The sequence below is a fragment of the Heloderma suspectum genome, chromosome 5 (assembly GCF_057233095.1).
Source record: "Heloderma suspectum isolate Gila_16-S chromosome 5, 16-S_ref, whole genome shotgun sequence".
NCBI classification, from domain to species: domain Eukaryota; kingdom Metazoa; phylum Chordata; class Lepidosauria; order Squamata; family Helodermatidae; genus Heloderma; species Heloderma suspectum.
This window is the reverse complement of record NC_139462.1, coordinates 203874477-203887374: the sequence shown is the minus strand read 5'-3', so window position 1 is coordinate 203887374 and position 12898 is coordinate 203874477. Positions and strand designations below refer to the sequence as shown.

At 41.7% G+C, this 12898-nt stretch overlaps 1 protein-coding gene across 5 annotated transcripts in view; it reads right to left on the bottom strand.

The window, feature by feature from the left end:
* Positions 1-12898, bottom strand: part of APBB1IP (amyloid beta precursor protein binding family B member 1 interacting protein) — a 59261-nt gene that overhangs the window by 10679 nt on the left and 35684 nt on the right. For all 5 annotated transcript variants that reach the window (XM_084859084.1, XM_084859083.1, XM_084859080.1 and 2 more), the window contains 3 exons: positions 9027-9101; positions 7651-7794; positions 2611-2721 (listed from right to left, as the gene is read on the bottom strand). In XM_084859084.1, coding sequence (XP_084715210.1) covers positions 2611-2721; positions 7651-7794; positions 9027-9101 — 330 coding nt within the window. The remainder of the gene's footprint in view (positions 1-2610; positions 2722-7650; positions 7795-9026; positions 9102-12898) is intronic.

Genomic DNA, 12898 nt, shown 5'->3' with positions numbered 1-12898 from the left:
CAGGGAGCAGATGACTGCTTTTAGTGCTACAGAGCGCTAAATGGGTCAAATTTAGCTTGTTCTGAAGTGTTCTGTTACAAACTGCTGGCACCCTGCAGAGTTATGGTTGCCCCATGGAGTGCTGTGTGTGTGTGTGCGCACGCTCGAAAATAGTGTCTGAAACCCACTCCCCATGAAGTTGCCCACCCCTGTTGTGAGCACATACCTACGTTAACACAAAGTCCCACGGACTTTGTAAGAGGCTAGATGCACTTAGAGAGTTACCATGTGATCAACTGTGACTCTCATTGTTGATAATACCTTCACACAATCAATCAGATACCTCAGAAGGCTCCTTCTTATCACACCAGTTTGCAAGGAGAGGCAGCTTGGGATGCAGTAAGAAAAATCCCAGATTTCAGCTTTATACAGTTTTCCACTATCACATGAAAAACTGCAAATCGTATCAAGTAAACAGATAACTTGAACTAGCCGGAGAAGGCCAACATTGCTGTTACAGAATATGGCAATAGAATTCTTAAGAGTACTGCCTGGAAGGTGTCTCTAAATGTCATTAGAAAAACCCAGCTGGATGGGCTACAATGGCAGGTACTAAGCAATGGAAATAGGGTATGATGATGCTATTGTCCTAGCTTTTTCCCAGGACACCAATTCTTTCACCCTAGATTAATTCCACATTACGCACCATTACTCTCAGGTTACTCAAGCAAAACCTGCACCAATAAAGCATAATTAAATTCTCCTGGTATCTGAGACACAACAGACTGACTAAACGAGCCAATTTACATATAGATGACCTTACTACTGTCAACTGTGAATAATTCTTTTTAATCTTGGGCTAAGACTACTTCAATCTCCAAAAGAAATGCTATCTTCCATAATGCCCATAACTTGAATTCAACATAACAATAATGCTCCTGACAGGATGATAGCTTTTTGGCCTAAGACAGGATTGCAAATACCAGGTTGCCTTCTTAGCACAAACAACAAAGGCTGCAAACATTACTTCAATGTTTCACTGAAATCAATGGGGCTTAATTGGTCTCAGGAAGGCTGGCCCTATGGACACTGCACACCAGGCTCTGCGAGCTACCTGCCATTTTACTTACCCATAATGCCTCAATATAGCATTGTTCTGGAGCACTGTGGGCCATTTAAAAGGTGGGTGGCTCACAGTTGCATACAACAGATTTCTGCACTGCAACTACCCACCATCAGCAGCAGCAGCAGATATGGGGGCGGGGGGGATCAGAGGGCACTTTGCTGATAGTCACCCATGATGCCTGAAGGCCACCGCTCACACCCTACATTCCAAATAGATTTATTTAAGATAAGGTTCTAAGGCTCTTCAGTAGAATTCTCAGAGTCTACTAAATCAGTTTGAAGAAGTACTTCCTTTTATTTGTCCTGAATCTCCCAGCATTCAGGTTCATCAGGTTCTGGTGTTGTGAGAGGGAGAAAAACGTTATCTCTATCCACTTCCTCCACACCATGCATAATTTTATACACCTCTCTCATATCTCCCCATACTCACCTTTGTTTTCTAAACCACTCCCCACCAAATATTGCAACATTTCCTCATAGGGGAGTTTATCCAGCCCCCCAATTATTTTGCTTACCCTCTTCTGCACCTTTTCCAGCCCTCCAATATTCTTTCTGAGGTGCAGTGACCAGAACCGAACACTCTATTCCAGGTGCAATCACACCATAGATTTGCATAAGGGTATTACAATATTGGCAATTTTACTTCTGATCCCTTACTTAGTAATCCCTGACATGGAATTCACCTTTTTCTCCTCACGCTATGCTGATGTTTTCACTGAGCTATCCACCATGACCCCAAGATCCCTTTCCTGGTCAGTCACTGCCAGCTCAGACCCCCAAAATGTATATATCAAGTTGGGATTTTTTTGCCCCAATGTGCATGATTTTACACTTACTTACATTGAACCACATTTACTATTTGAATACCCATTCACCCAGTTTGGGACAATCCCTTCGGAGCTCTATGCAATCCCCGTTTGTTTTTATCATCCTGCATGATCATTTACAAATTTAGTCATCCCTCTCCCCTCCCTAATCTCCAGATAATTTATGAACTTGTTAAAAAACATTGGTCCCAATCCATCTGTTAGGGCCAAGCTACATGTTTGCTTTTCTTTTTCTTACCGACCCACAAGGACGTGGAATTTGGGGCAAAAAAATCAGTGTGTGTGTGTGGGGAAGGTTTAATCATTCCCTCCCATAGTGCACTGATCTTGATCCTAATTGGGACCATGCAGTTACACTGGAGTAAAGAAAAATATCTGGCTCACCTACACCTATGTGATTAGCAGAACGTGTAGTTTGGACTTTATAGTTTATAGCTATAGGAGATCAACAGTGCAATCCCATACAAGTTTACTCAAAAGTAATCATTGAGTGAATTCAGTGAGATTTACATTTGAGTAGATATGCACAGGATTATGCAGTAAGGTTGAAATCCTATACACACTTATGTCTGAGTAAGCCCCATTGAACTCAATGGAGTTTACTTTTGAGTAGACATGTATAGTAAATGTGATATGTGTTTACCAAAGCAACTCGGAATATATGTTCTTTTGTACATACCTTTAAGACAAAACAGTAGTCCGTAGGTGCCTTATATTTTGCTTTATACTGAATACCATAATAAACATTTAGATTCTCAAACTGTATGAAGCAAGCCAAATCCCGAGATGTCTAAAAAAAATTAAAACCAAACATACCATTAATTATTAAAATAGGGAATTAACCTATGACAGGCAACACAGTCGTCAACTTAGTTTTAGTGGACAATGGTTTTAGCTGCTTTACATTTTTTATGTTTTACTTTTGTTATAAGTCATATTTTTGAGAAAGGCATCTAAGAAATAATAATAATTAATAATAATAAAAAATACATTTGATGCCAATTCCCATGGCAAAGGTTTTAAAACAAGTTTAACAAGAATGTTAAACTTGAGGCTTTGCCTAAACTTTAAGTTCAAAATGACAAGCTGCAATAACATTCACATCAGAAATGGCATTTCAAGTTTACTTTTCATAGAATCATAGAATAGTAGGGTTTGAAGGGGCCTATAAGACCATCAAGTCCAACCCCCTGCTCAATGCAGGAATCCAAGTCAGAGCATCCCTAACAGATGGCTGTCCAGCCTCATCTTGAATGCCTCCAGTGTGGGAGAGCCCACCACCTCCCTAGGTAATTGGTTCCATTGTTGTATTGCTCTAACAGTCAGGAAGTTTTTCCTGATGGTCAGCTGTAATCTGGCTTCCTGTAACTTGAGCCTATTATTCCATGTCCAGCACTCTGGGATGATTGAGAAGAGATCCTGACCTTTTCGTGTAATTCCTTTTACTTCCTTATTCCAACATCATGAACTTTCTTAAATAGATCTTCTAGTACATTTTAATACAAGCTGGCTTCATCTTCCTTTGAGGAATGGTAGGCAGACTACTGTGATCAATGGATCCATAGATATTTCTGGTGGATCCCTTAGGGTCCCAGGATCCAGATGGTGCCCTTTGCTGCAGAGGAGACTGAGGCAGGGCTGGCAATAGAGTGTGGAAGTTCCAGGATTCTTGCAAGGGTTATGTGATAAGGGGACACTTTGAGTCCTGGAATGTATAGCATCTTCTGTTGCTGGTATTTCTGCCCAGGCCCTTTCCCAAAGACTATACTGTCTAAACCAGTCTTTCCCCACCCTGGCGCTCTATGAGTTCATAACCACTGTCCATGCTGACTGGGTCTGATGAGAGTTGAAGTCCAAAACATCTAGGGCACCAGGTTGTGGAAGGCTTGCTCTATGCAAAAGCAGCAGAATAAGGGACATGGTCAGAAAGCTTCAATGTAGTGACTGAATTATTTGTTAAAGATCTGTTAAGTGCATTTGATCTCGACTATAAGTACAGACAAGTTTGTCCCTCTCCAGTCTCCACTGCTCCCTATGCTGGTCCATGCAGATGACTTCCTATCAGCAGTACAGTGGTAAAAATGCCACACTATTGGGTTTTACAGGGCAGAAATGGATTGAGACCAAGGGAAGATTCTAAACCCAGGAGGGTATGGGGCTTCACAAAGGAGCAGGAAGGTCAGGGAATGGAAAAGACACACAACAGAATACAACATGTCAAAAAGGCTTTGGGGGCTTTGAAGGGAGTTTTAGAGGAAAAGAGGTGGGCCATTACTTCTCTCACAACTTACATCAGTGTGATCGATTTATGAAAACATATTCAAAAACTGCAGATGGCATTCATGTTTATAGGAAAAAGTCAGCATGGAGTTTACAGCGTTTTTCTAAAATAGTAACTTTTCCTCAGGTTGTATTGAAGGTTTATTTGTACACAAATGTAAACATAAGCTGTAATTCTGTTCCATGCTGCATCAAAAGAGCAAATTTTACTCTTACCTCAAATAGCTTTTTGTCTACTGCTGTAAAATAACCATTCCTCATTATTAATGGATTGCTACGGCAACTAAGTTTTCTTACTAGCGCACCCAGTTTCTAGGTGTCTGACCTATCCAGACATTCACATTATCCTTCTGAATGGAAATGCAACCATGTCTTAGAATCTTCCTGTGTTTGGTTATCCTTTACGCAAACTGAGGGCCAGACCAGACCTGGCCAGTCGTCTTTGTATTTAACAGGCAAGTTTCTTGGAAAGGGGTTTTAACCTAGTCCTCCCCTGCTGCTCTGCTAATGAAAATTGTTCCTCAGAAGCTTTTTGCATTCTTGTCAGGACTGCAAGGGAGGAAAGGGTTAAACTGTAACGCTAATCCTGTTAATTATCAGCCCCCCCAGTGCCTGCTATTACCATTTTTTTAAAAAAAAACACCATGCATGTTAAACACAAGGAGATAAAGATGCATTTACTGTCAAGACTATTTTGGCTGTTACATATACGAGTTAATACATTTGGGATCTGTGCTCCCAGGCAGGGAGGCCTAAATTGGCAGTACTTGCATACAAGCTGGGCCAGAAGGCAGTGAACTAATGATTGTATATAAGGAAACAGGTGGAAGGGATGGGGTTTTTTTTAAATTTGCTAGTAAACTCCACACCTGACAGTTGGGACCAAGACCCATCAAATCAGGTATTAGGCTTTTGGGGTGCAAGGAAAGAAGCATTTTGTTGTCTCTTCTTGGGGACAATTTCTGAAGTTTGTGGGGGATGAGATGTTAAAGAAATCAAAATAACTAAGCCAAAAATAACTTATTTCAGGTTATATTGTGACACATTAATGTTGCAGTATGCCAAGACACAATAAAAATGAAGCCAGAACTTTTAAGTACAAATGCAGTGACCTGGGTAAAAGATTAAGCTGGGGGGGGGGGGCGTGATAGTGAGGTGGTTGTTGTGCTGTTTTGCCTTGGGTTTTTTTTTTTTTGCAAAAGGGATATACGTAGCTTGACTTTTGGGAGGAGAGTTAGTCTGCATAAAACAACAAGTTAATTTTGTAGTAATGTGTAAAGAAGAGCCAACTGGATTTGCTCCTCTCTCCCTCCCAGCCAGGAAAAGTGGAAGGCAAAAGGAAGAGGGGCCGACCAAGGGCAAGATGGATGGACGATATTCTGGAGGTGATGGACTCGACCTTGGGGGAGCTGGGGGTAGCGACAGCCGACAGGAAGCTCTGGCATGGGTTGCTCCATGAAATCACGAAGAGTCGGAAGTGACTGAACGAATAAACAACAACAACCCTCCCAGCCGACACAAACAGAACCACTCTGGCTGCCTCTCAGAGGTCACAAAAATGTTCTCGGACAGGAGGTAAAGGGAGTGTTTCTGTGGGCAGGGAGGGGACTGGAGAAGCTGGCTTACGAAGTATTGCCAGGCTTCCCCAGCCTCCTTCCCTCCCCCTCTGCCATGCCCCAGCTAGATAGGCTAAAAAGCCTGACTTGAGAAAGTGCAGAGTAGGAGAAGCATGGAGGCGAAGATTGCCTCTGCCTCTCCTCCTGCTCTGCACTGGATGCCCATAAGCCTCCAAGTTCGGAGGCTTATGAGCATTGGGGTAGGATTGCACCCTAAGTGGTGTTGGCCAGGAGTAATTTTCCCTGGCTCTATTTGATGATAATCTTCAGTATTTTTTTTTGGCCAGATCCATATTTTAAAAGGCAGTGCTATGTGGATTCTGTGACTGAGTAGACAAGAATTAAATGTAGTATTGGGTGGAGAATTCAGCAACTTAAGAACATTGGCCCTTCATTTCAGGGCTTAACTATACATTACACTCCAAGTTGTCCTGCAAACATAGGACCAGCTTTGGGGGCAGGTATTTGTAGTGGAGGAGCAGTTAGCAGGAAAAGAATTAATTCTCCCACTGGCCCACTCCAAATCATTTCCTCCCAAAGCAGATTTCCTGTTGGAGTTGTGCAAGTTGTGCACACTTGAATGTGAAATGTCATTCAGCCCTAAGAGAAAAGCATGTTTCTAGCCTTATAAGAGCACAAAGCTAGGTTTAAAGGTGAAAGCTCAGGATCTGGAAGATGGGGCTGACTAGAATTTCTAGTGGGTGGAACTTCAGTGCCACACACAATTCTCTGCCCCTCCTGTAACTATCATCATGCATATTCATTTAAATGACATATGCATAATTATCCAATTGAAAGGAAAGGAAACGTAGCAGTACTGGAATGCACTCTCAGACCTTAAATACACAGGCTTGCATCCAGTAGAGCCCTTGTGCTCATGTAAGGAACTTCATCTTGCAGGGAGCAGGGGGTTGGACTCGATGGTCTTGTAGGCCCCTTCCAACTCTACTATTCTATGATTCTATGATCTCATGGGAGGTGGCCCCTTCATGATTTTGGCTGACTCCCTCCTCTAGGTGCAATCCTCTGTGCTGCATTGTGAGGGGGCCCTCACTATTGTGAGGGCCCCCTAACCCTCTGGAGCAACTTTTTGGAGAAGGGAGGACACACATGGACAACAATGGGAAGCAAGATCAGGAAAGCTCATGGTTCTTAGGATCCAAACCACACTTCTTAGTAGAATTCTAATGTTAGAGATTCAGATTATCCTTTAGCCTCAGTACTTTATTTTTAGAAGTCTCCCCTCAAAAGCTGCACTGTATTATTTAGGCAAAGAACGATCTTTAAGAGAAAATGTTTGGCATATATGCCAAAGGATTCCTATGTGGTTCCAGGAAGGATCTTGGGAAAGGGCAGGGGGAACAGGAAAAACAGAAAAAGCTATCAAAGCCACATGTTAACTTACTCTTTAGCCTTGTCTTAAACAATGGTAGGTTTCTTCTGTTTGCATTTTGCCATTCAAAATCCAGACTGTTTGCACACTGTCAAAATACTTCTCCATAGGGAACTAGGCAAAAAGTAATGGCACCATTTTGCAGTGAATGGCCAACTGCAGCTTTGGAAAAGTCTTTCAAGTCTGGATTTTAAATAAATACAATGTTTTCATCTAACTAGAAAAACAAAAATGGAGTGTGTGTTTGGGGCAGGGAATGTCAAAAGAGTTCAGCAACTCCTTCCTAATATTTGCACAAGTGTTGCAGTCCAAAGAAGGACCCCTCTCAGGTGCACCAGATGCTGTTCTTAAAGTGTCACCTAGGGAGTTCTTTACTTTCACCTTCATGAATTGCTTTATTGCTTGAAAGGATTTCTTTGACTTGCCTGACCTTGGTCTTTCCTTTGGGTACATAATAAATTCCAGAAGCTCGTAGAAGAAAATAACGTCTCTTCCAGGACTTCTTTCCATCTTCTTTTAAATAAAGGGCTCCTTCAACTTCTGGTACAATGACAGATGTGCCACAGAAGCTTTCCTGTGGAGTGAAAACTGGATTATACAAAATAGGAGTAGAACATAGGAAATTGCCTTATATTTAGCCAGACAACATCTACTTCAGTACTGTCTACACTGGCAGTGGCTTGCCAGAGTTTTGGACAGGAGTCTTTCCCAGCCTTACATGGAGATGCCGGGGACTGAACCTGGGACCTTTTACAAGCAAAACAAGTGCTCTACCACTGAGCTACAGCCCAGCCCAAAGCCATGTTAAAAAAGAGCAGCACACATTTTCCCCAGGTCAGAAAATAACTACACAAAAAGAATATATCAGAGGGTGACAGGATAAAGTGTATGAGGTTGCATACAAAAATAGCAGTTGCCATGCTCTGGAAGTACACGTATTTATTTATCAAATTTATATCCACCAAAAATGTGCTGACAAGATATGCAATTCCTCTCCAAGATTAAACTTGAAGGAAACTAGTCTAGAAATTTTTCAGCAGAAACAGCTGTTCATAGTGCTGTGTTATCACTATCCCTCCTCCACAGAAGAGTTTCAAAATGTCTGAAAAATGGATAATGCTCTTTTTAAAAAAAAATTAAAGTAAAAGAAGGCACCAAATGAATGTTAAATTGAACAAATGCATATGTGGTACTTTAAACAACATTAACATTAAACAGCCTGCCTGAAGCATGGGGGGAGGGAAAATATTATTTGAATCAGCATCAGAAATATTTGCAAATATGTTCATCTTTATCAAATTGAACAGAGGAAGAAACCTGTCCTGCCTTGCCCTGAAAAAAAATGCGGCACTTGCTGGTTTGGGTATGTTTGGACAAGACTGCATGCTACCATGTCTTTGAATATACTTATTTTATGCATTTTTGTGGTAACCACTGTTTTTTTTTACCTCATCAGCCTCCTACCATGGGATCTGTTTGCCTCACGAAGAATACCAGATGAGTCATGGTTTCATGGTCTTTTAAATTAGTCCTACCCTTGCCCACCTCAGGCCGTCAAGATCAAGCTTCCTAGCTTTATACATTGGCTATATTATTTATATATATATATATATATATATATATATATATATATAGCCTTGTTTATACAAAGCTTTTGAAGATCTCCTCAGAATAACCGTTTCAGTGGAGCTTCCTGTTTTTGCATAGTAACAAATGAAGAACCGAAAAACCTCTGTTCTATTTGTGGGTGGGGGGAGGTAACAAAATAACGAAATTGTACTACTGCTCACCCCAAACATGGCTTACCTCCAGTAAAGATTCTTTGCTTTTCTCATTCATTGCCTTGCTTTCATTTTTTGCTTTGTTTGCCATGTAGAAATCCTAAATAAAAAACAAAGGAAATATGCTGATCATAAGGCAATGATTATAAGCTGAACAGGTCATTATGTATGTATGTACGTACGTATACACACACACACACACACACACACACAGAGAGATTGTGAGCTGCCCAGAGAGCTTTGACTGTTGGAAAGTAGACAAAGGTAATAAATAAATAAAGCAATAGGTACAACAGGCAGGTAAATAAATAAAGTGATAGGTATAAGAGGTAGACAGACAGACAGACAGACAGACAGACAGACAGAAAGTGATAGGTATAAGAGGCAGGTACTAGACCCAAGGTAGGTCACCTTTCTTTTGGTTGCCTACCACAGGGTCCACATAAAGCAGGGTAGGGAACCTCTTTCAGCTTGAGGGTTGAATTCAATCTGGGAGAAGCTCTCAGGGGCCACATTCCAGTGGTGGTTGGGGCCAAAGGCAAAGGGGTGGGGCAAAATGCAAAAAAAATACCAGCATATTGTAGCTTAAAGCTCTTATTGCCAGTAACTAAGGCTTAGGAAGCATTTCAAGCTTTCAAAACGGGGAAAAGCAACACAAAAGCCAGGAAACCACCCAACAATGGGTGGCTGGGAGAAAGGGATGCGGGCAGAGGGAGTGGCCATCTGACGAACCTTTGAGAACTGGTTTTGGCCTCTGGGCCTGAGGTTCTTCACCCTTGACATAATGTTTCTAGACAGATAGAATCATAGAATAGTAGGGTTGGAAGGGGCCTACAAGGCCATCAAGTCCAACCCCCTGCTCAATGCAGGAATCCAAGTCAGAGCATCCCTGACAGGTGGCTGTCCAGCCTCGTCTTGAAGGCCTCCAGTGTGGGAGAGCCCACCACCTCCCCAGGTAATTGGTCCCATTGTCGTATTGCTCTTAAAGTCAGGAAGTTTTTCCTGATGTTCAGCCGGAATCTGGCTTCCTGTAACTTGAGCCCATTATTCCGTGTCCTGCACTCTGGGATGATCAAGAAGAGATCCTGGCCTTCTTCTCTGTGACAACCTTTCAAGTACTTGAAGAGTGCTATCATATCTCCCCTCAGTCTTCTCTTCTCCAGGCTAAACATGCCCAGTTCTTTCAGTCTCTCTTCATAGGGCTTTGTTTCCAGTCCCCTGATCATCTTTGTTGCCCTCCTCTGAACCCTCCCCAGTTTGTCTGCATCCTTCTTAAAGTGTGGTGCCCAGAACTGGACACAGTACTCCAGATGAGGCCTAACCAACTGTGAAAAGATGGCCAACTGAAGCTCAAAGCAGGATAAAGTTCTGACAGGGCTGGCCTCAAAGTTCAGCATGATCAGGAATTTGCCAGGACCCCAAACCCCAGCAGAGGCCCACTGACAAGAGCTTCCTATGCCTGCCCCTCCCCTACATCACTGCAACCTGCTTGTTCACCTGCCTCGTCCTCTGGCCCAGAGGGGGTGAGCAAGCAAACAATGGTGGTGGTGAGTGGAGGAGCAGTCGCTGCCACTGCCTGTTTGCTCTTTTTCTTCTGTCTGCCTGGCAAGCAAGCAGGTGGTAGCAATGAGGAGTAGGAGCAGCAGCCGATGATGAAGAGAAGGTAGACTCATTGAGGATGTCTTTTCCAAGAGCCTCCCGAAGCCTACAGCTGGCACTGAAATCCTTTGCAGAAAATGAATGAATCCTGTATGTGTCATCTACATTATGCAGACATTTACATCCACGGGCTCCAATTCATGTTAAAGATTCTGTGCTCATATGGCAATCAGTATTTGACAGCAGCTGGCATAAATGTCCTATACATGAGAGTGCATAAGGCCTACTCTCAAGCCCTGCTATATGAAGTATCTACATGAGGTCATGAGTGAGCCAGACCCCCCAAAACAAGACACTTTCACAAAAAGGGCATTGTAAGCAAAGCAAAAACATGGCTGTCTTCAATCCACTTTCAAAAACACAGTATTGTTGCATTGGCCCAAGGTTTAATTTTTTAACCACTTAGTTGGAAAAATAAAATAGTTTGGGGTAAATGTTTGAAGGAAGCTAGGTTCATCCTTCAGCACAATGTGCTAGGGTTGTTTCGATATGACCAAATCTGACTATAGTCTTCCACCCAGAGAACCTTCTTGCAGGTGTTCACATGCTAGGCCAAACCATGCACTGAAGACAGCAAGCCAGATTGGGTTTAGAATACCTGTTGAATCACATACAAGGAAGTGGGGCATCTAGATATGTGCCCTGAGAAGATGGCTAAAAACGAGTCACCTTGTGGTACAAAACAACATACATGTGAACCTATCCATAAAACTCTATATTAAAAGAACAATATTTAAGAAGCAAATGGATGAAAATGTAGAGCTAATCAAGTGCATGATTTCTTAGCCACATGGTTTGAAAGATGCATTCCTCCTTACTATATCCCAACATGATACAATTCACAGCACCAGAAAGGTATAAAGAAAGGCTTTTATGGTAAGTTTTTGTTTAAAAAAACAACTTTTTTTGCATGTTACACATTTTCTATACATTGTAATTTTCTGTATGTGTATTCTCAGTCAATATAGAGTTGACAGCTTGCTTTCTGTAAAATAACTACCTATGGTCACTATTTTCATTATGATCAGTGAAGGCTGGCAAGGAATTAAGAAAAAAATCATAATAGAAGAAAAGGTCAAGATAAACAAAGAAAAAAAGTTTACGAGAGTTCATATGACCTTACTGAATACGAGCTTCCCCGATGGGAAGAGGAGGGAAATGTATTTCTGTACATAAATGGTGTATTAAGGATGCATATGGAAGGTACTTAGAGCCCAATCCTAATCACATTTATTTGGGAAAGTCCCACTAATTTCAATGGGACTTAAATTCCAGACAACTATACATAGGGATATTATGCTCTTCCTATTAATTTCAATGGGGCTTGCACAAGAAACATATGCCATTAGACCTAATTTCCCCCTAGAAAGACTACCAATGCTGTTTGCCTTTCTTTGTGTATGCATGAACAAGCCTAATTTCCATCCTGCTATTGTCACCACTGAACAAACTCAGAACAGCTGCTGACAGCCTAAAGAAGAAAAAAAAAGAATTTCCTATGACTACAAGCATCTTGCATTTATTTAGGGTAGAATAGACCACCCTGAGTCCATAGCAGACTTCCTCAACTTGGTGTCCTCCAGATGTGTTGGACTGCAACTCCTATCATTCCCAGATGGGAGTCACAGTCCAACACATCTGGAGGGCACTAGGTTGCGGCTGCTATGGACTCAGTGCTATAGACTACATTTTGGTATTAACAAACAAGAAGGGCAATTGACAAGGGTTGTTGACAACAGCATATGACCTTGCTTCTCAAACCCACATTAAGACAGATGTGCCATTTTGTGTCTCACTTACCTACTGGTGTTTTTTTTTTAACTTTTTTTTTTTTTTTTACCTCTCCCCCCTTGCTGAAAGTGAAAAGTTTCACCATCCTTCAATAAATAGGCTAGGCCAAAGGAAGAGGCTTCATGTTGTACAAGTGCATTTATCACTGTGCCATCTCCAACAGATTACAGCACCAGTGAGGAAGACCACATGGCTGAAAGATGTCTTTCTGAACCTCTTTCCTAGAATTCAAAGTTCACAGTAAAAGGCAAAATGATTCCTTTCTGAAGATACTATGGGCAGAAACAGTGTCTGACAGGCCAGATACTTTGATGATGTTGCCCAACTGTACTATGCAGAAATGCATGTGAACTATGTACAATAATATTTGCTTATTTATCTATTTAAAATATTTTATACCATCCTTCAATTTATGATACTATGGAGGTATACAAAATGTAATTTAAA